This window comes from Pelophylax lessonae (assembly GCF_965119305.1).
Source record: "Pelophylax lessonae genome assembly, chromosome: 12".
Lineage (NCBI taxonomy): Eukaryota > Metazoa > Chordata > Amphibia > Anura > Ranidae > Pelophylax > Pelophylax lessonae.
This window is the reverse complement of record NC_138779.1, coordinates 187320419-187344488: the sequence shown is the minus strand read 5'-3', so window position 1 is coordinate 187344488 and position 24070 is coordinate 187320419. Positions and strand designations below refer to the sequence as shown.

Here is a 24070-nt window from a genome sequence, read left to right as displayed (position 1 = left end):
AAATACGCTCATTGAGAATTTTTTTGTCAAAGACATGTAGCTATATACATTTTGGCCTAAATATATGACAAAAATTGAATATATTGGATATGTTTTAACTGTCAAAGTAGAAAAATATTGTTATTTTTTCAAAATTGTCGCATTTTTTTATTAATATCGAAAAAAAATAAAAATTGCAGAGATGATCAAATACCACCAAAAGAAAGCTCTGTTTGTGGGAAAAAAGGATGTAAATGTTGTTTGGGTACGGCATTGCATGGCCGCGCAATTGTCAGTTAAATTCGCACAGTGCCGAATCGCAAAAAGTGGCCCAGGCGTAAAACAGCAAAATCCTCCGGTGGTAAAGTGGTTAAAGTACCCTAAGCTTTCAGCTTTTTTCTCTATCGAAGCCAATAAAAGTCTAAACAAAACACATAAAGACGTTTCGCATAATTGGCTTAATTCACCTGGTGATTTTCTCTATGTCTGAATGACCACAGTGGGAGCCTATCCATGCCATAAACTCTTATCTCTAACTTTCACATGGATACTTATACAAAGGTTGCATACAAAGGTCTTCTAATTTGGATTTTTCAATTTATTTATTCTATATTATGTGTAATCTGGAAAATAGAGCATTATGCCCTTGCATGCTTCATAACAAGTCGAGACAGAAGGTCTAATGGAAAGATCTCTACACCTGAGTACATAATAGAGCAGGTGGGTGAGCCAACCTGATCTCTGAAATTCTGAAATACTAATTTTGGTATAATAAATACATAATCATTCATTTTTATTATTTGATCTGATTAATATACTTCAAGCTCCCCAACTGAACGTCTGAGAAGAAAATTCTTCTGATTCTCCTTGATGGAACACTAGAGATGGAATCCAGTTTTGAGAATGAAAGCAAAGTTATCCTTCAGGAGACTTCACGTGCTGAAGAATTAAGACAGAGAATCAAGAGTTTAACTGATCCAAGGCTGTAAAGACACCCAATCATTTATACTGAAGAGAGGAGAGGTAGCATGCCTGCCAATCTGTCCTGAGATTATGTTGTCTGATCCTAATTTGGTTTTCTTAACACACATCTGTAAAGATCTGTAAAGTATCTCCTAGAAAAAAGGAACCAGTGAAGTACAGTTAGTTCTTATGTTCTACAGAGAGTAAAGTACTAAAAAGAGTAAAAGATGGTGTGTATAGCCACCAGTACACTTGTTCTTCTCACCTCTATTGCTCTCCTCTTTCTTGTGGCTCCCTTTTAGAAAAGTGTGAATGATGATATCAACCCTGCAGCAGCCAGGAGGACAATGGATGAAATCTCAAAACGTTTAGCTCCTGAAAAACAAAATTAGAAACGACCTCATTTAATTGGAGTTTTATCAAGGAGCTTTTGTTTTACATATAATTTTGTATTTGTTTTTTGGATAGAGTAGAGATAAGCTAGATCCCCTGACAGGTATATTTTTGTCTTTGTCCCCACTAAGGAAATGTAACATCGTTCCAGAGACACAGCAGGAAATAAGAGGGTATCCCCCCAAATTAGGGGGAAATACTACCTTAAAAAGGTGCCCTCCTTATCCCATTGAAAACATTAGATGTGCCCTAACATTCTATCTAGTGATCAACCAATATTGTTTTTTTAGTGCCGATACCGATATTTTGGTCATCAGATATCGGTATTGGCCAATATTTTCGGACATTTAAAAAAACATTTTTTTTATTTTTCACAGGTACTGTTGTGGAGGGATCTGGGGGTCTAAAAGACCCCAAACCCCTCCTCTGCACTTAAAAGCATTCAAAATGCCAAGTATTTTTAATTTGCCGCCGAGTACCCGGAAGTGATGTCATGACATCACTTACGGGTTTTTTACATGGGGACCCGATCAGAGCCGAATGCAGCTTTGATCGGGTCTTCTCTTTAGAGGCCGCGCAGGCTGGTTTTCCGAGTCTCCCTGTGGGACGGGAGACCTGGGCAAGCCGTGGAAGGCGGCGGGAGGGGGGGGTGGAGTCCCCTCCCGCTTCTTGTAATGACAGCTGAGCGGCTTCTCAGCCACATCTGTTGCCTTTATAGACAGCCGGCCGTTGGCTATGGACGCCAGTACTGGGGTGATGCCTCTAGCTGTGGGTATCACTCCGGTATAAGCACTTTCCCGAAATATCGGCGATATCAGTAACCTCAGGGGCCAATTCCGATACATCGGGGAAAGTGCATATCGGCCCCCGATATATCGGCATTGCCGATAATCGGTCGATCCCTAATTCTATCCCTTTGACAACTGCCTCTGCAGAATGAAATGAGGGTGAAACGACCTAACAAGGACGCATTCAGCAGAAATACAGAAAATAGTAATTTAAAATGTGTTGGTTTGCATCAATGTGTTAAAAAATGATCTTATCCCCTTAGACCCTGTTCACATCTTGAGAATTGGGATCGCGGGCAGAATCACCACAATTCTGTCCATGGTTCCAAATCGCTGTTCAACACAGGAAACTTGCTTGGCACACTTAAATGGCACCCCAAAAGGAAAGCGGACACAAACATAACAGAGAACCTTTGTGAATTAGCCCTTTCTAAATTGTGTTTTACATTTTTTTTTTTTAATCTATATATTTTTTTTAATGTTAATTATTTTTACAATTAATTTATTTTACAATTTTTATAAAATTATTTATTACAATATTTAATTTCATATTTTTTTTACAATTTGTAATTTTTTTACAGGACAGGGAAGCCTGCAGTGCTGCGGGAGGTGGGAGGTAGTGAAAGGGGGGCACACGAGGAGGGGTGGGGGGATCAGAAGCAGGCAGAACAGGGAGGGGGATCGGTGTCAGAGAAGCAATTACAGAAATGATGGCCTGTGTCTGTGCCTCTCCCTGCAGCAGCTAAAATCTGGCAGGAGGGGGAGAAACTGAGTTTCAGCTGCTGCAGAGAGCCGCACAGGGCTTCCTTCTGTAACTGCCCCTCCGCCCGACAACACCGATTCCCCCTGCTGTTGGGGCCCCCCTGTGTGCCTGGGCCCCCTTCAGGAGGACTGGTGGTCCCTCCCTATCAGCGGCCCTGGCTCCTACACTGTTCTTAACAGTTTTATGGTATAAAATCTGTGCAATGTTTTTCACTTAATTTCTAAATAAAATATTTGAACAAGAAAATGAGTCCCCGTTCACACTAAGGCGACCTGTGAGGCGACCTGGTCGCCTCACAGGTCGCCGTAGGTCGCCTTCCATAGGGAAGCTGCGGACCCGTTCTAATAGGAGTGACACAAGTCGCTCCGACTTAGAAAAAGGGTCCGGAGCTTCTTTGGGGCGACCCGGAGCGACCTGCATAGGCTTCAATGTTATGAAGTCCGTGCCGGCCGCTCCGAGGTCGCGGCGCGCTGCTCGCTCCGCGACCTTGGAGGTCGCCCCCCCCCCCAAGTCGGATCGCCCCAGTGTGAACGGGGCCTAAAGGAGGCACAAAGTTTGCTACACTATAGAGATGTTCATGTGCTTCCTTTACTTTGTGCTGCAGATTCTCTTGATGCTGAAAACCATTGGATGTATTTGTCCACCTGGAGTTGGCTGAGGAATGCTGAGCTTCCGTTAACCTCCATGGTAATACTCAGCCACAGATAATACACAGTGATGACAAATCTCCCTACATAAGTTTTACTTTCTACATTCTTTATAAAGTGAACATCGTGTTACAAATCTTTCTTCCTCATAGCAGAGGAATGAAGCATCAGACAGAAATTACATTTAGTGCTCCTAATTGAGACAAGTACACACTATAGAAGGATGTGCCTTGTTCATATTTCATGTCTGAGGTTTACATCTACTTTAAAGTGACTGGTAAACCATCACCATGTAAAACAACCCATTCAGTTTAAAATAGAAATAAAAGGCAAAACATTTGTGTATATCTAGAGATGCAATACCTTTTTTATGTATAATTTTTTTTTTATAAAGGATTGCATTCCATCTGTTCCCAGCTGCATAGTCAGGTAAGAGAAGCAGCAGCACACTGATCTTCCCAGTGAATGGCTGTGCAGGGTGAGATGTGCCAGGACAAGTCTGTTTATTAAGCCCCGTACACACGTACCGATCGTCGGCTGAACGATCGGCCGTCTTTTGTCCCCAGGCTGTCGGTGTCTGTTGAAAAGTGCAAAGACAGCACAAGAATTTTGTCCGCCGACTACAGCCGACTGCAGAAGTGATGTCATGTAATGGTTAACTTTCCCTGTGTTTTTTCTTTTCTGAGCATGCCCAGTCTTGCGAATCTGCGGTCTGTCGGCCGAATTCTGTACTGACTGGCGAACAATCGGCCACTCTGGTGTCGGCATACAAAAATTTTAATGCTTGCATGACAGATTCTTTTCGGCCGAATGTGCGCTGTCGGCTGTCGGAGGCATCATACTAACAAGCCTACAATCGGCAGATCGGTCGTCGGCCGAAGCTTTTTGGTCGACGATCGGTACGTGTGTACGGGCCTTTAGAGGAGATCAGGCTCAGTTCTTAGCACAAGCTAGAGAACTGACCATGCTGTGCTCCCATGCTTAGTGTGGTCAGTGTTTAATAGGAAAGCAAAGGGAGTGTTAGGAACACATATAGGAAGCAATACAAACAGGATACTTTTTCATACATGGTACAACGGGCACATAGCAGGAATATGAAATGTTGGGTTTACATACTCTTTAAGCTTTTGTTTTGCTTGTTAAGAATATGTAAATACAATACAACAAATGCCTCGTACACACGCAACGATTATCGGCCGACCGATCGGCCGTCTTTTGTCCAAGTTATGTTTTGTTGGTTGGAATGTGCCTAGACTGAACACGAATTTTCTCGGCCAACAAAAATCTACTTCAGAAGTGATGTCATGTGATGGTTTACTTTCCGTGTGTTTTTTCTTCTCTGAGCATGCCCAGTCTTGCTCATCAGATTTTTCTCTGCCGAAATCTGTACTGACTGAGGAAAAATTGGCCGTTCTGTTGACAGCCAACAAAAATTTTATAGCCTGCACACCAGATTTTATTCAGCCGAAAAGTCGGAGTCGGTTGTCGAAAGCATCATACTAACAAGCCGAAAATCGGCCGATCGGACGTTGGCCGAAAATTCACGGCCAATAATCGATGCGTGTGTACGAGGCATTAGGCCTTTTGCACGTGGGAGTAAAAAAATGCCATGTTTTTTTTTTACTAATTTGGATATAGATGCATTGTTGTCTATAGAACAATGCACACAGCTAAGTATAGAAACAATGGAGATGAAGAAGAATTTCCCATGTGTATATACACATATGCGTGTTTACACAAGGTCTTTATGGAACATTTTACTCAGGATCTTTCTGTCACCAAGTCCTCCTTATATTATGTCTTTATGCAACTGGCCTTTAGGTTCCTTTATCTGACTACTTGAAGGCTTGGCCTTTTCTGACATTTTTCGTTTTCATGTACAAATCAGCTTTTTTTGCTAGAAAATGACTTAAAACCCCCAAACTTTATATATTTTGCTAGCAGAGGCCCTAGAGAATAAAATGGTGGGTTTTGCAGTTTTTATGCCACAAAATATTTACACAGTAGTTTTTGAGCGCAATTTTTTTTTAAAAATGGCACACCAACAGAATATAATACTCATTTTTTGGTAGAAAAGAAAAAAAAGATGGATTAATGCAAATAAAATAGATACCCAACATGACAGCGTGTTCCAGGTCCTGCCAATATCCAGCAACTTCTCACAGCCATTGAAGAGGAGTGGACCAACATTCCACAGGCCACAATCAACAACCTGATCAACTCTATGCGAAGGAGATGTGTGGCACTGTGTGAGGCAAATGGTGGCCACACCAGATACTGACTGGTTTTCGGACCCCCCTAATACAGTAAAACTGCCCATTTTAGAGTGGCCTTTATTATGGCCGGCCTAAGGCACACCTGTGCAATAATCATGCTGTCTAATCAGCATCTTGATATGCCACACCTGTGAGGTGGATGGATTATCTCAGCAAAGGAGAAGTGCTCACTAACACAGATTTGTGAAGAATATTTGAGTGAAATCGGCCTTTTGTGTACAAAGAAAAAGTCTTAGATCTTTGAGTTCAGCTCATGAAAAATGGGTGCAAAAACATAAGTGTTGCGTTTATAATTTTGTTCAGTGTACATTATTTAATGAATCTCCATAGACAATGCATTAAAAAACCTTTACAGGTTACCAGTGGAGAGTTACACAGGAAGTCTGACACTAGAATTAGTGCTCACATGGCAATACCTCACATGTATGGTGCATTCAGCATTTATGTATGCGTGCGAGACCCATGCGTACCTTTGCGCACAAGCATGGGGCACTTAATTTTTTTTTTCTTATACTATTTCTTTCATTTTGTTTTAAACATCACTTGTGACACCAAAAGGCAATGACAGGTACCCTTTATGGAGTGAGCTGGGGTCTATTAGACCCCAGATCTCTTCTCTGTCCTTAAAAGTATCTGATCACACAAAGATCGATGTGATCAAATTCTTTAAATTTTTAAAAATGGCGCTGTTTACCTTCGACATAAACCAGAAGTGTCGAAAATGCTTGTCGCTTCCAGTCTCCTATACCATAAGGCCTCATTCACACTTGTGCAACTTGTCCTGTGACTTGGGACTGCAAGTCATACTCCATGATTTCTAATGAGTACCGTTCATATATGTGCGACTTCAAGCTGCAACGACTTCAAAATAGTCCCTGCATTACTTTGGTCTGACATTAATACATTTTAAAGGTCCATAGACCTCAAGATTACACAGGCATTGCTTCAAGTCCAGTCAAAAACGCACGACTTTTAGGTCGCACAAGTGTGGAAGGGGCCCTAACCTTATTGGGACCTTCTGGTCCTCAAAAGAGCTCTATGGTAAGCCAGCGGAACCACCAGCTTCACTTACAGGTGCTCTGGTAGTTTTGATAGGTACCTGCTCCCACTTCCGCTGCGATCTCCAAGGCTGCGGGACCATCTAAAAAGCACAGAGTGGCTCAGACATGTGCAGTGGGAAGCCTAAGCGATTTGAACAAAAGTTCTGCCAACCCCTCCTTGCCCGCAATCTTCTGGGACACGTCACAGGTCCCAGAAGAATGTGGGGTGATTCAAAAAGTGCAGAGCGGCTCATGCATGTGCAGCAGGAATCCGGCTGTGAAGCCACAAGGAGTCACAGCTGTCTTCTCACACTAAAGGTGCTGGAACCAGGGACCCGACGACTGACGAATAATCAGCTTGGGTGAAGATGGCGCTCGACCCTTGTACAGGTGATTGTGCTTTTATTAACAGTCAGCAGATATAAGATTTGTAGCTGCTGACTTTTAATTTTTTTTTTTTTTTGCTAGGGTGAAGATCCTCTTTAACCACTTAAGCCCCGGAGGATTTTCCTGCTAAAAGACCAGGGGGTATTTTGCGATTCGGCACTGCGTGAATTTAACGGACAATTGCGCGGTCGTGCGACACTGTACCTAAACGAATTTGACGTCCTTTTTTTCCCACAAACAGAGCTTTCTTTTGGTGGTATTTGATCACCTGTGCGATTTTTACTTTTTGCGCTATAAACAAAAATAGAGCGTAAATTTTGCAAAAATAGCAATATTTTTCACATTTTTTTATATGAAATTCCCCAAAAAAAAAATGTAAAAATCAAAATTTTTTAACATTTTCGGCCAATTTGTTTTATCCTACCTATGTTTGGTAAAAAAAATTGCAAAAAGCGTATTTTTATTGGTTTGCGCAAAAGTTATCGCGTTTACTAACAAAGGGAAAGATTTTTGTCATTTTTGTTGTTTTTTTTTTAACGCGTAATGGCGGCGATCTGTGTTTTTTTTGTGGTACTGCGACATTGCGGCGGACAGATCGGACCCTTGACTGACATTTTTGACACTTTTGGGGTTACCAGTGACATTTCTACAGTAATCAGTGCTATACATATGCACTGTTACTGTAAAAATACACTGGCAGTGAAGGGGTTAACTTTATTTGGGAGGGAGGGGCTGTGTGTGTCCCTAGGGGCGTGCTTTCTACTGTGATTGGCTGTGGCTTGAGCTGTAAGGACACTGATCAACGGATCTACATAGTAGATCCGTGTGATCAGTGTCTTTACACCGAGGAGAATGACAGGTGGCTTGTTTACACAAGCCGCCTGACTTTCTCCCTCTCCCCCGACGATCGCCGAGTGACCGGCGGACATCGGGTCCGCCAGTCACACGCGTGGGGGGGTCCGTGACCGCGCGGGAGCGGGAGCGCGCCTCCGCGGACGCGCGCTCGCTCCCCAGACCCTCCCAGGCTAGTGACGTTAACGTCACTCTGCCTGGCAGGGGCTGACCGCCGCAGTAAATCTACTTGCGGCGTATGGCAAGCGGTTAAGGCTGGGTTCTCACTGGGGTGGCTTCAAAGTCGCCTGACTCTGCAAGCCTCACTAAAGTCACGCTGCACGGGGTGGCTTCAAACGATTTCTCTAATAGAAGTCAATGCAAGTCGCCCCCAAAAGTAGTGCAGGAACCTTTTTCTAAGTCGGAGCAACTTGAGTTGATTAGACCGGTTCCATTGCACTGAATGGAGCGCGACTTGTCAGGCGGCTAAGTCGCCTGACAAGTTGTCCCAGTGTGAACCGGGGCCAAGTGCGAAGTGACATTCCCTACATGCCTGTTTATCAAAAAGTAAGCAGTCTACCTTTATTAGGCCTGACACTTTCATGCTATATACTGTATCTGTCCCATAATAATCAATGAACACGATCATGAATTAATTGATTTGTGCAAAAAATAAATAAAATCATTTGGATACTTACCATTAATGACATGGCTAGCTATTCTTGCGGTATCATTAAATTGTACAAATAGGATATAATTGGCTACATCACTTTGAGTCAGTGGATCAAAAAGTAACGTGCAATTCACATTGACAGTGGCTTTACCGCTTACTGTTGTTGATTTATTTGCGCTACGGGTGTACACAGCAATCAGTGCACTGTCAACTATACTGAATCCTTTATACCAATTACATGACTGGATATCATTAATGGTTCCTGGCGTTACAGTGACTGTTAAATTAACTGATGGACTTTGCCTCACATTAACCAGTCTAGGTTGCTGCTGGATTGCGATTGATTGGCTGAATGTTGGTGTAATCCAAAGACAAACAAGAGCTGAAACAAAGAACAAAAAGATTTTGGTTATAATAAAAGTAGGTGTGGCAGCCATAGAACCATTTTCTAATCAATAAATACTGTAAGCGATCACTAAAAATAAGCAAATGGCAGCTGTCCACTGTGTGATCTGTTTCAGAGGGTCAGAAAATTGCAGATCCACTATTTCAAAAAAAGATGCCTCATATAAGGTTCCATTCACACCCAAGTGTTTTGTAGCTTGAAGCTCCAAAATGTTAAGTTTCCAAAACTCTGTAATTAACCACTTTACGCAGATGTACTGCGGCAGGCAGCCGCTCCCAGTCAAATCGCCGTACATGTACCGCGCTCGCTCTCTGGAGTCTAAGGGACGCCCTCTTTTGTCAGCGGGGAAGCCAAGGCTTGTGTCAGGAGGCCCGATTGCCGCCTGACACCCGCGATCGCTCCCCGCTGAGAGGGAATGACGGTCAGCTGTTGTAAACACAGCTGACCGTTCTTCTCTCTGGAATGATCACAGAGCTATATAGGATCACAGGTCTCTATGGTCATCTCAGAAGCCACGCCCCCCACAGTTAGAATCACTCCTCTAGGCTCACATTTAACTCCTTGATCACCCACAGGGTTAACCCCTTCCTTGCCAGGGGCATTATTACAGTAACAGTGCATATTTTTAGCACTGATTACTGAAGTAATGTCACTGGTCCCCCCAAAAGTGTCGAAAATGTCAGTTAGGGGTCCGATCTGTCCGCCGCAATGTCGCAGTCCCGCAAAAAAAAAAATCGCAGATCGCCGCCATTACTAGTAAAAAAAAAAAAACAATAAATGACATAAATCTTTGCCGTAGTTAGTAAACGCGATAACTTTTGCGCAGGCCAATCAAAATACGCTTATTGTGATTTTTTTCTACCAAAAATACGTAGCAGAAAACAAATTGGCCTAAAATGTTAAAAAATTTAGATTTAAAAAATAAAAAATTTTTGGGAATGTTATATAGCAGAATGTGAAAAATATTGTTTTTTTTTTTCAAAATTGTCGCTATTTTTTTGTTTATAGCGCAAAAAATAAAAATCGCACAGGTGATCAAATACCACCAAAAGAAAGCTCTATTTATGGGAAAAAAATGACATAAATTTTGTTTTTGTACAGCGTCGCAGGACCGCGCAATTGTCCGTTAAAGTAACACAGTGCCAAATCGCAAAATAGGGCCTGGTTAGGAATGGGGCAAATCCTTCCGGTCCAAAGGTGGTTAAATGATGACTGTTCCAATTCGAGCACTCAGATGCCTGTAGCTCAATGCCTGAAAATAATCAATTTGAGCATTTGAACAATTTTTCAGGTGTGTTTCAGGCATTTTTGAACCTGTAAGAACTTGTTTCCTCCCCTAGTGCTTTTTATTGGCAAAAAAAAAAAAATGCCTGAAGCTTGAATATACATGGAAAACCCTTGTAATATGCTTCTAAGATGCTCAAAAATGCTAGCAAAATATCCCCAAAAAAAATGAGAATCACCTGAAAATTGCTTCATTTAGGAGTGGGGTCCCCATCTAGATCAGTGCTGCTACCAAAATGCTGTATATTGTACCTTACCAGTCCTCAGTGGTCATTCTGACCTATCATCATACGCTATGGGGCTGCAGTGTTGTCACACCAAGACAGTAAGTGTGTTAGAATTACAAAATACCTCCCCTATTCTTGTATCCAATATATAGACATTAGAAATGTATGTGCACCTGCTCAGCTCACTGCTAACTCCCAATAATTCAAAGCTAGATTTCCTTGACAAAGTCCTTAGTGACGAAACGCATCGGGGAGCAGAGCCTGGCGCTGTGAGCAGAATTGAGTTGTGAGTTATTTGGAGCTGTGTGAGCAGCAGTAAGCTGAGCTACTGGGGTGCCAATGGGTGTCTCAGTCTGTGGTTAGGATTTAACAAGCTGCACACCTCCTTTGCTACATTTATGCAATCCCTTTTTATTTTTGAGCAGACATTTTTTTTTTTATTAAACCTTCTTTAATTAGGGTACACTATGTGAGGTCTCTTTTATTGGAGTGCTCATCTATCCATCCAACCTAGGATCTTGGAACTGAGAATAAGGGATTACTCCCTTTGAAGCCCTTGAGGTGGCATATGCATGTATTTAACCACTTCAGCTCTGGAAGGTTTTACCCCCTTAATGACTAGGCCTTTTTTTGCAATTCAGCACTGAGTTAATTTAACTAACAATTGCGGTATGGTGCGATGCTGTACCCAAATACAATTGATGTACTTTTTTTTTCCCACTATTAGAGCTTTCTTCTGGTGGTATTTGATCACCTCTGCAGGTTAATAGATTTTGCGCAACAATTTTGAAAAAAAACACAATATTGTTTGCTTTCTGCTTTGGGTCTTTGTGGCCCATTAGGGTCCTCCTCTGCAATATATGAGCAACCTTTTTCTGTACAATCAGTCGCCATTTTTTAATGTGTATATATTAATGTGATTTTCTTTATTATTCTATATTTGTACCAATACAACTTGAAATTCTAACTTATGTGAGTGGTTGCCCGCTATAGTCCCATTTAGGGGCTATCTCCTTTCTACCATTTTGTCCTTTCTGCTATAAAACATTCCCAATTTAAAAAAATCACACTTTTTATCAGTTGAGGTCAATTTGTATTCTGCTACATATTTTTGGTAAAAGAAAATGCCCATAAAGCGTATTTTAATCGGTTTCTGTAAAAGTTATAGCATTTACAAACTATGGGATAGATTTTTGGACTTTTTATTTGTTTTTCTCGTTTTTATTAGTAATGGCAGCGGTGAGCAATTTATAGTGGGACTGTGACATTTCAGCGGACAGATCGGACACCTGACATTTTTTACACTTTTTGGGGACCAGTGACATTAATACAGTGATCAGTGCTAAATAATAAATGGCACTGGCAGGGAAGGGGTTAATACATAGGCAGGCGGCTCTCCTGTCAGTTTCTGTGAAGATCGCGGGAGGCCGGTGGCGATCGAGCCCACTCATCCCGCGGTCCGGCTCCCGCCGTGTCTAATCACAGCAAGAGCAAGGCTAAGGCGGTGCGTGCACGCCGCAAAGACCTCGTGCACGTATTCAAATAGATCTACGAGATTACACGCAGCCCAGCCACCTTGCCGCAGTAAATCTGTGTAGGGCGGTCGGTAAGTGGTTAAAATAAAGCCCATACTGTATTTGCCTATCTGTAATAAGATTGCTAAAAGTTCTTGGTGAATGCTTTTTAAACTTTGGTGAAGGGAGAACAGTGGAATACACTGTTAGGCAATAAGAATGTGGAACTCACTTCCACAATTGGGGGTGTAGACGGGAAGTATTGATAGTTTCAAAACTTAGACTGGTGTCTTTATTTAACCTTTCCAACTACAGTATGTAACTATGTACACATCCACTTTTGGATTGAAGATTCACTGGGTGTAATTTTCAAGAAGTGATCTTTGAATTATTTATGAACGATTCCCCTTTTGATATATACACAGCATCATTGAGTTTTCGGTGGACCATTTTTTGACATATTGATTTTTTTCATATTTGATATGAGAGTTATTATTATTTATTCATATAGATTTTGTCATTCATGTATGCACTGGCTTCTCGCTTTACACAAAAATGACTTTTGTTGATTGTTCTTGATCTAGAATAGTTTATATATTATACTTAGTGCTCTAGCGCTGTACTTTGGAACTTTGTACTTTTATCCAGGTTCCCGACTGCCCACCGCATATATACTGCGGCAGGTTTGCCCTCCTGCGCAAACCGATGTAGGGCTACGTCGGTCGCGGGCCGGCAGCTAGGGGGCGAGCGCGTGCCGCCGACGGAGCGCTCCCGCCCCCCCACTCGGCAGCGGGGACTCGGATGCATGGGGCAGGTGGCTCCGATCTGCGCCTGCCACCCGCGATCGATCCCTGCTGAGAGAGAAGAACAGTTAGCTGTTGTAATCACAGCTGACCGTTCTTCTCTCTGGAATGATCACAGAGCACCTTCTATATAGGATCACATGTCTCTATGGTCATTTCACAAGCCACGCCCCCTTGCAGTTAGAATCACTCCCCTAGGCTCACATTTACCCATGGATCACCCACTGTGTTAACCCCTTCCCTGCCAGTGTCATTATTACAGTAACCGTGCATATTTTTAGCACTGATTACAGTACTAATGTCACTGGTCCCACCAAAAGTGATAAAAATGTCAGTTAGGGGTCCGATCTGTCCGCCGCAATGTCGCAGTCCCGCTAAAAATCGCTGATCGCCGCCATTACTAGTAAAAAAAATTAAATAAATAAAAATGACATAAATCTTTCCCCTCGTTTGTAGACGCGATAACTTTTGCGCAAACCAATTAATAGATTAATAGATGCTTTTTGGGATTTTTTTTTTACCAAAAATATGTAGCAGAATACAAATTGGGCTAAAATTATGAAAAAATTAGATTTTTTAAATTATTTATTGGGAATGTTTTATAGCAGAAAGTAAAAAATATTGTTTTTTTTTTTTTTTTTTTTCAAAATTGTTGCTCTTTTTTTGTTTATAGTGCAAAATCTAAAAAACACATATACACATATGTGTGGACAAAGAATGTGCAAACACGTCAGTTTATCCTGCTAAGATTCAAACAAATAACAAAACTTAACAAAAATAATAATGCGTCGTTTAATTTTCTAGTCTTAAGGCAAATTTAGCTTTATCTTTTTAATCTGCAGCGGTTCTGGAGTGTTATGAAGTAAAAGGAATTAAATTATTCTATATATTATATTATGGTTTTCTTACCTGTCAGGACTATCACCATGGAGGATTGGTAATTTATACTGTTCATCATCATTATCGCAAACTGTGGCTCTCCTAGGTGTTAAAAAAAGGAAATAAGCATTTATTGAAGACAAAGTAAGTACAAACCACAGTTTTTAGACTATACATTTATATACATTGGGGTTGGAGAGTGCAAAATCTGGTCATGGTAGGCAATTGGCTGCAAGCTTCAGCTTCTTCAATTAAGCTTTGACCAAAAAACTGGAAGCTGATTGGTTTCTATGCAGAGATGCACCAGGTTTTGCAGTCTTCAGTTTTAGTAAATCAACCCCAGTGCATCTTTATAAAAGTCTCAGTATCTAGACCAGTCTTTCTGAAGAAGAACACCTTCTGAAAAGAAGACAGGCGTTCCTTGATCATTCCTTGACACCAGTGATCTTTTTTAGTTACCTGTAAAGGCTGATTCTTCCCAATGACCAAAAAAGATAAGAATCATTGTCCACAGTGACCATCACACTAATGTACCATAAGCCGTAGATATAGAAATCACTAGTATTGATTCCCTAAGCCCAGAAAGTTTTTTTATATGGGTTCCTCCATGTTAAAAACATTTAGAAACTCTGCTCTAGAAATTCTTCGGAGACTCTTCTGTTTATGGACGTTGGAGGAAGCTGTTGTGTGGAGGTCTCAGTGGTGGGTTGAATTGGGACAGTTCTGCCTATGTGTTTTGGTATTTGTAAAGTCAAAATGTTGGTGTTACTCTGCAAGAGTCCTTGCAATTCAGAACAGAATATATTCCAAAAAAAGTCCTTCTTATAGTAAGTTTGTCATAACAGTTTGTGAGTTTTAGGAAATATTAAAGTGGATTTTAAGGCAAAGCTTCTTTATCCATTAGTGGAATGACGGAAAGGGTTAGAATCTCTGTTCTGGTGGTTGCTGTAACTAGGACTGAAAGTGAAGGGAACCCTAACAATGTTTAGTTTCATGGAACTAGACTAGAAGACAAAACACCTAATGGAAACAGATGTTTTTGTGACAGCTGTGAGAGGTGTGATGTCCCCTCACTTCCTCGAGTGTATTCAGGACAAGAAGTAAATGAAAATCTTCACAATAGAGACGATTCTAGGACAATATCCCCCCCGGACAATATCCCCCCGGACAATATCCCCCGGACAATATCCCCCGGACAATATCCCCCCGGACAATATCCGCCCGGACAATATCCCCCGGACAACATCCCCCCGGACAAATCCCCCCTGGACAACATCCCCCCGGACTATATCCTCCCTGGACAATATCCCCCTAGACAATATCCCCCCTCTAACCCTAACCCTCTAACCCTAATCCTATATCCAGGGGGATGTTTTCCGGGGGGATATTGTCCAGGGGGATATTGCCCGGGGGATGTTGTCCCAGGGGGATATTATTCGGGGGGATGTTGTCCTGGGGGGGGATTATGTCCAGGGGGATGTTTTCCGGGGGGATATTGCCCGGGGGATATTGTCCGGGGGGATATTGTCCTGATACCATAGAGACACAGACAGCAATAAAAAAAACTCACAAATAATCTAGATTTCCCACACTTTAGTTACAAATAGAACAAAATTACAATAATTAAAATCAAATTTGTCATCAGTACGTATTTCTATTGTTATAATACTAATTGGGTTGTTTAGAAAAGAATGTGTATACACAATTAAATGGTTACTGGTAGTACATGTACACTTGCCAAAGGTGTGTGATATAAACCAACTCATAAAAGGGAGTGTCTTTCATAAAATGTACATCTGATTGAGCTTAGTTTCAAGAGTTGGGCATTTTTTTGGCCTCATGGGAGGGGGTACACACAAACCACTGCAGGGAAATTTTACCAATACTGTATAGTTGCCAAAAGAGTTAAAAAAAAAAGACAGCATGTGCCACAGTCCACCAATACCCAACCAGAACTAAAATGCTGTATCAGGAAAAGGTGACATCCGTCTAAGTCCTAAAATGAGTGTAGCACAGTGCCCCTTGGGAGCTGCTGAGAACAGATTCCCCTGGGTTACCCTTAGCAACAACTTGTAAATTCTTAGCACTTTAAGTCCTTGGCTCAGTCAGTAAACAGTCCAGGGGATTTGGTTTTTCTATTTTACTTGAACTTGGATGGGAGAAGGGATGAGTGGGATACTCAAACTTGAACTATGCACAAATGTTGAGGACATTAACAGTAGAATGTGGCAAGGCCTCTGCTTCACCTTAATACAGCAGCGAAGATAGTAAATGTGGTCCTATTGTGTTGAACCTTCAGGGTCCTACCTTTGCACCCTCTTTCTCTACTTGCAGTGTGTGGTAGCCCCTGTCCACTGACTCTCCACTGGAGTGGTCCCCTTCCTGGGCAGGCCCCTGGCAAACTTCCCGGTACTCATGGATGCTGTTTTTCCCTGGGTCACTCTGCCTTCAGCTCCACTGTCAGTATCTAACTGCCTGTGACCACCTTCCTTGCTGACAGGAGGAGAGACCAACATCACCCTCCTCCTGGGACCTGGCTTCCCGCCCAAAGACGCTCTGTCACATGTGCCCCTGGCTTCTGTAGCCTACCCCAGGATGCACCATTCTTGTGCCTTCCAACTGGGATAGTGTGTCACTGACTGGGTTTCCTCCACTGTTCAACAGGCTCCCCGATTGGATACAGTGGGGACACTCCCTCAGACTAAGTGAATCACACATGGACACATGTAATACAAAACTACTGATCAGGCTCCCCTGATAAGCAGATGGAGCAAAACAATGCCTTTTCTTAGCACCTATCTAGAAGGGTGCTACATGAGATTATGGTAAAGATCAATATAGTGCCGCCTACTCAACAAAATCAGCTGCAAACCACTAAAAGGATATTGGCAGACAGGATTAACAGATATTGTAATCAAAACATCATCTATAATTAATGAAACATTATGAGATTTTTCACAAAGTCATTTTTGTGTAAAACTAAGAAGGTAGCCCAAAAATAACAAATGTTCAATTATTTATGTTCCTATGTGTTGCTGCTCATGCAAGGGAGGGGAGTGCTATTGCTTAAAATAAAGGAACGTAAAACAGAGTGCACCATTATAATGTGGTAGCGCAGCCAATTTGGTATCTTGGCAATCCTGTAACAACTGCCAATAATCCCACAAAAATCAGAACCTTCAGCTTGTGGCCTGCAGCTGATGATCTGGTCAGAAACAGTGTGGTCTGTAGAATGAATCTGTCTATGTCCTCTCTCAGTGTTCCAAGGTATTGAGGTAGTGGACAGTCAACAAAAGTGTTTCTGTTGAAGCTGGAAGTAGCCAAAGCTTAATCCAAGGGTAACTAGTCCAGGCACCGCACAAGGATACAGATGGGTCCATATTACAGAAATACTTCTTCACCAGACTTCCAACGCCATGCCAAGAGCCTAAGGTTATGAGGTATCATCCTTGGTTGTGGCATGATTGCCATAGTTTAACTTTTATTAAGTCTAACAAATTGTGTTTTTCTTTGAATAAAGCTGTTAAACACACTGCTAGTATGCTCTGCACAATATTCTGAGCTTTGTAACATTTACATTTCAAAGAAATGACACACACACATTAGAATACAATATCTAACTATTTTAGCATAGGACTTCTATATAAACTAATTTTTAGCTAACATTTTTAGTATAGGACTTCAATGTAAATGAATTTGAAGTCCAGCTAACCATCAATGTCCTCATTTCAACCAAAGTACTATATTGTATTCTAATTCTTATTACATATTCTAACTATGTAATACATTATAATTGTACTTACATAATAAGATTTTAATTACATAAAAGAGATGTTGAAAAAAAATAAATAAGAAAGCACTTTGCATGGTCACCATGAAAAACGGAGTCACCCAGGCAAAGATTCACGGCAAGAATAAGGCAACAATGAGACGGTACACTAAAGGCCCGTACACACGATAAGAAAATTTGAAGGGAAATTTGGTCCGATGACCGATCTGCCGATTTTCGGATTGTTAGTATGGTGCTTTCGACAGCCGACTCCGACTTTTCGGCTGACAAAATCCTGGTGTGCAGGCTATAAAATTTTTGTTGTCCCTAATACAACGTCCGATTTTCGTCTCATTAGTACAGATTTCGACGGAAAAAAATCTTAAGAGCAAGACTAGGCATGCTCAGAGAAGAAAGAACACATACAAAGCAATCCAACACATGACATCACTTCTGAAGTAGAATTCTGTCGTACAGGAAAATTTGTATGAAAAAAACCTCTTCACTTTCCACATCAGACTAGCATGCCACAAAAAACGGACGACAGATCTTTCGCTTAAGATCTGGAAAACCTGGGCTGACAAATTTTTACCTCCTGATTTTGACACCTCTCTTTTGGAGCCTGAAGCCTCGTACACACGCGTCGAAATTCGGCAGGGAATTTTTGTCCGACGACCGATCTGCCGATTTTCGGCTTGTTAGTATGATGCTTCCGACAACCGACTCTGACTTTTCGGCTGAAAAAAACCTGGTGTGCAGGCTATAAAATTTTTGTCCGCCGTCAAAACACGGCCGATTTTCGTGCAGTCAGTACAGATTTAGACAGGGAAAAATCTAATGAGCAAGTCTGGGCATGCTCAGAGAAGAAAGAACACAAAGAAAGCCATCCAACACATGACATCACTTCTGAAGTAGAATTTTGTCGGGCGAGAAAATTCGTGTGCAGTCTAGGCACATTCCAACCAACAAAAGACGGACGATCAGTCGGCCGATAATCGTTGCGTGTGTACTAGGCTTTTGCTGACTCCACACTCCTGTTACCTAATTAAACTCTTGGGTTTGGGTCTTGGGTTCAAATCTTGGAACCACCCCATTCCCCCCTCTCTTCTTTTCCCTCCTTCTCTCAAATGTCTTTTTGCTTACCTGAATTTTGCGGCACTCTTTACCGACAATTTACTATTCCCTGGGCTATAGCTGGGGTGGACCATCAAATCGTTGGTATTCCTGTGTTTCTCAATCTAAAATGTTTAGAATGCTGCTAATTGCCACATCTGTTGGATCCTTTCTGCTCAATTATTGACCCTTGCAGTGGGTTAAGGATTTGATCCAAACTGTTAACAGTTTCTATATTTCTCCCTGCGTGGAGACTTCTTTACTTATGATAGATGTTACTATACATAAGATGGCCTTTGTTGTGTAATAAAATATTTGAATATGAGAACATGAAATAAAAAAATTGGAGTGAAAAAAGTGATGAGCCAACAAAGCCATTTCACACAGAGATCAGGTCTCCCACCACTACCAATAGATATGCAGAAGAAAGGACCACTTTCAGCTATAAATCAATGATGAAGGGCCAAAGGAGGCCACCTTGTGTGCCTAGATCATCTCCCCTACATGTAGCATCAAATTTGCTAGTTAGAATGCAATCATACTTCAAAAAATCATACTTCTTACAATAAAGCTAAAATCTCTGTAGCACTACAAAACATGGAATTGGTGAGGGAAAAAAAAAAACTTACTGTAATAGTCTCCTGTAGTATGCTCTTTGGTGCAAGAGGTAAAATTAAAATCATTGTGATCCCAGCTCTGACTTTATACCTTACTACGGAATGTTTCAGGCATGTTACAAGTCCTCAATTTAAATACCAGAGCTCTGATTGATAGATGTATTCATATCAGACTCGGCAACATGCACATACTTGCATATTAATATGTACTAATTATAAGGTTAAAAAAAATAATGTGATGCATAGGACACCTGAAAAATATTTTTTGGGATGCATGATGTCTAAGCACCCAATCAGTCATACAGTATGTGTGTATCCATTAGTATACTTTTAGAAAACATTTATGCCCACTTGATTTGTTAGTTTAAATCAGCTAAATACAAAAGTCCTGTACATCAAAGCAAAAGGGTGTGCAACATTTTATAATTGATTTTTATTTTTTAATTTTCAACAGCATGAGTGCTGATTAGAGAGCATTACTGTGGGCTGGATTTACTACTGGGACATGTCAGACCTCTACAGAGAGATCACTGCTTCAACACATAGAGTAAGCTCCTTCACTAAAACATGCTGGAACGCTGGCAGGAGAAAGGCTTTTCTAATCAGGTTGTGATCCCTTTGCAAGATTTTTTTGTGCAAGCCTTGCGGCTGTGGAATGTATTTAGCTGATTTAAACTGAAAATGTAATTTGACATTAATCAGCGCATTGGTCTTTCTGCATTGGTCCGACATGTCTCATGCTTTGTCAGACCTACCGCTATCCAATCAGTAGACTGAAACTTCATATAGTGAACTCCTGGGAAGGGGGGATGGGGTGGCTCTGGGGTATCTGACACTGGTGGAAAACTGGTGTGGCCACATGTAGTAGAAGAGTTTTGTAGGTGTAGCATGACCCCCCTGGGGGCTGCTGGGTAATAGGACCTCCTCTGCACTCCCTGGACCCTAAAGGCGCTTTTCCACTGCATGGTATGGATCGGTTTGGCTCGGTTTGGTGCTTTTCCACTGCATGGTACCGCATGATACGGGTTAGAACGGTTCGGTACGGTTTGGTACAGCGGAGCTTTTCCACTACATGGTACGACATCGGTGCGGCTCACTTAAACAGTACCACCTCAGTTGGGGTTCCAAGTAGGCCGTACCAATACCATATCCCACAATCCTTTGCATGCAGCATTGATTGTTTGTCACTACTAGCCACTGATTGGTCAGAGAATCGTTGTAATCCCACCCACTTAGTACTAAGTACTACAACAGTGGAAAAGCAAACCGAGCCGAGTAGAGCCTATACAGTGCTGAAAGGTGCTGACTTGTACCACGCATTGGAAAAGCAAACTGAGCAGAACTGGGCCAAGCAGTGCCGAGCCGGTACTTGCAGTGGAAAAGTGCCATAAGTAAACTCCGACCTGCTTGGCACTACAGGTTCAGTCATTTTTCTGTGTATTAATACTCGTGACACTTAAGTACCAGTGTAACTGTTTACTTGATGGATCAAATGCAATAGGTACAAGAATAACACATCAAAATATGTAATTAAGAAACAGGTCGTTAATCTCTCAAATCCCAATATCACATGTGGGACCCGAGGGATAAACACCAATTCAGATCAAACATTTAGCAATATACAGTGGGTACGGAAAGTATTCAGACCCCCTTAAATTTTTCACTCTTTGTTATATTGCAGCCATTTGCTAAAATCATTTAAGTTCATTCTTCTTCCTCATGAATGTACACATAGCACCCCATACTGACAGAAAAACACAGAATTGTTGACATTGTTGCAGATTTATCAAAAAAGAAAAACTGAAATATCACATGGTCCTAAGTATTCAGACCCTTTGCTGTGACACTCATATATTTAACTCAGGTGCTTTCCATTTCTTCTGATCATCCTTGAGATGGTTCTACACCTTCATTTGAGTCCAGCTGTGTTTGATTATACTGATTTGACTTGATTAGGAAAGCCACACACCTGTCTATATAAGACCTTCCAGATCACAATGCATGTCAGAGCAAATGAGAATCATGAGGTCAAAGGAACTGCCTGAAGAGCTCAGAGACAGAATTGTGGCAAGGCACAGATCTGGCCAAGGTTACAAAAATATTTTTGCTGCACTTAAGATTCCTAAGAGCACAGTGGCCTCCATAATCCTCAAATGGAAGACGTTTGGGATGACCAGAACCCTTCCTAAAGCTGGCCGTCCGGCCAAACTGAGCTATCGGGGGAGAAGAGCCTTGGTGAGAGAGGTAAAGAAGAACCCAAAGATCACTGTGGCTGAGCTCCAGAGATGCAGTCAGGAGAAGGGAGAAAGTTGTAGAAAGTCAACCATCACTGCAGCCCTCCACCAGTCAGGGCTTTATGGCAGAGTGGCCCGACGGAAGCCTCTCCTCAGTGTAAGACACATGAAAGCCTGCATGGAGTTTGCTAAAAAACACCTGAAGGACTCCAAGATGGTGAGAAATAAGATTCTCTGGTCTGATGAGACCAAAATAGAACTTTTTGGCCTTAATTCTAAGCGGTATGTGTGGAGAAAACCAGGCACTGCTCATCACCTGTCCAGTGCAGTCCCAACAGTGAAGCATGGTGGTGGCAGCATCATGCTGTGGGGGTGTTTTTCAGCTGCAGGCACAGGACGACGGTTGCAATCGAGGGAAAGATGAATGCGGCCAAGTACAGGGATATCCTGGACAAAAACCTTCTCCAGAGTGCTCTGGACCTCAGACTGGGCCAAAGGTTTACCTTCCAACAAGACAATGACCCTAAGCACACAGCTAAAATAACGAAGGAGTGGCTTCACAACAACTCCGTGACTGTTCTTGAATGGCCCAGCCAGAGCCCTAACTTAAACCCAATTGAGCATCTCTGGAGAGACCTAAAAATGTCTGTCCACCAACGTTTACCATTCAACCTGACAGAAATGGAGAGGATCTGCAAGGAGGAATGGCAGAGGATCCCCAAATCCAGGTGTGAAAGACTTGTTGCATCTTTCCCAAAAAGACTCCTGGCTGTATTAGATCAAAAGGGGGCTTCTACTAAATACTGAGCAAAGGGTCTGAATACTTAGGACCATGTGATATTTCAGTTTTTCTTTTTTAATAAATCTGCAACAATGTCAACAATTCTGTGTTTTTCTGTCAGTATGGGGTGCTATGTGTACATTCATGAGGAAGAAGAATGAACTTAAATGATTTTAGCAAATGGCTGCAATATAACAAAGAGTGAAAAATTTAAGGGGGTCTGAATACTTTCCGTACCCACTGTATGTTCACATATATGTATTTATAATAAATGAAAGTGACTGCAATGTAATATTATGGTATCCACTACAAAACAACTTAGACTGAATATCCTCAGCTATAAACTGCTACTTCCTCTTTAATTAATAGAATCAGTCTAGATAACTGACATAAACACGCTAGAACGGGGGCCCCCTTTAGGATTAACAAATGTAGTCTCTACACTAGCAAGGCCTTGCGTTTCTTTGCCGGAAGTTGGAGCTCTTAATCACTTATTTAAGTGATGTTTGTAATCCACAAAGGGGTAGGTGTTATCAGAATACTAATGGCGGATATATACTGTGTACAGCTATATTTATACTTGCAGTTTCCTAAAGATCACGAGGCACTTTACTGCAGCGTCAGTGTCTAGCAGTGACCCTCTTGTCCTCTTGTCCTCAAGACCGCTCCTTCTGGTACTGCGTCACAGGCAAGGATCTCAGCACTGTATTAGGCCACTCTCTCAGCGCCGCTCACTGTCTCTTCCTTCTCCACACTGGATCGGTCACCTCTCCGTGACTCTCTCTGTCCTCCTCAGTCAGGATGTGCCCTCCGCACTCTAGGCCCCGCTCTCAGTCCTCTCTCCTGATCAGTCTGTCTCCACAGCTCTGCTCTGCAAACCAGCACTCCACGAGTTCCCTGAAGCAAGAGAGCGAGCATCTGACTCTGCCCCCAATTTATCTCTCCTCCCATGATCTGCCGTGGATCCCTTAAAGCTCCCTGGGAGTGTGGTCCAGTCAATCCCTCAATGCATGGTTTCTACCTTCTTTCAAACTACCTCCCCATAATCCAGTTCGACACTCCATGGGAGAAACCGATCTTCCTTTCAAAGTTCTTAAAGGAGCAGCCAAACATGACCTAAACCGCAACTCAGTACTATGACACAGTAATTCCAGCATGGCTACATCAGGTACAGTTTTAGGAGCTGATGAAGGGTTTTCCGATAAAAGTAATCACTTTTTCGAGACTCTCAAAGTGTAGTATGCAGCTATACAAATGCAATCTGTGTTTGAATTGTTGTATTTGAGGGTAGGGATCGGGGGTTTGATAGGCCCCTAATGTCTCCATAAAGAGAATCTGACACCTTAACCTGACACCTGGCCATGCTATCATATAGGGTGCTTGTTAGCCGTCCCCTTGTGATAACAATAAAAATAAATAAATAAAATTATACTGTAAATAAAAAAATAAAAAAAAACTGAAAAGCCCTTCTGTCACCCCTATACACACCTTATATAAAAAATGCAGAGTAGGGTAAATTTAGACTAAATACATGTGTATGCAAACATATGCAGTATCATCACAAACGTTCAAGTGAGTGCAATAATTCTAGGGCTGTATTTCACAGGTTACTCCAAACTGATAACATATAAAAGCATTTAAAATGTTACCTACAGTGCATCCGGAAAGTATTCACAGCGCTTCACTTTTTCCACATTTTGTTA

At 41.9% G+C, this 24070-nt stretch overlaps 1 protein-coding gene across 2 annotated transcripts; it reads right to left on the bottom strand.

Annotated features, from left to right (window-relative positions):
- Window positions 1–361: 361 nt before the first annotated feature.
- Window positions 362–19479, bottom strand: LOC309568696 (uncharacterized protein). 2 transcript variants are annotated; one of them, XM_082274438.1, is made up of 5 exons: window positions 19365–19479; window positions 13884–13955; window positions 8766–9122; window positions 1195–1317; window positions 362–1070 (listed from the first exon to the last, which is right to left on the bottom strand). In XM_082274438.1, exons 2-4 carry the CDS (start codon window positions 13933–13935, stop codon window positions 1241–1243), a joined length of 486 nt encoding a protein of 161 aa, XP_082130564.1. In that variant the 5' UTR covers window positions 13936–13955; window positions 19365–19479; the 3' UTR covers window positions 362–1070; window positions 1195–1240. The 2 variants fall into 2 exon arrangements, with proteins under 2 accessions (XP_082130564.1, XP_082130565.1); XM_082274439.1 differs by lacking the exon at window positions 19365–19479 and adding an exon at window positions 18892–18922.
- Window positions 19480–24070: the final 4591 nt, after the last annotated feature.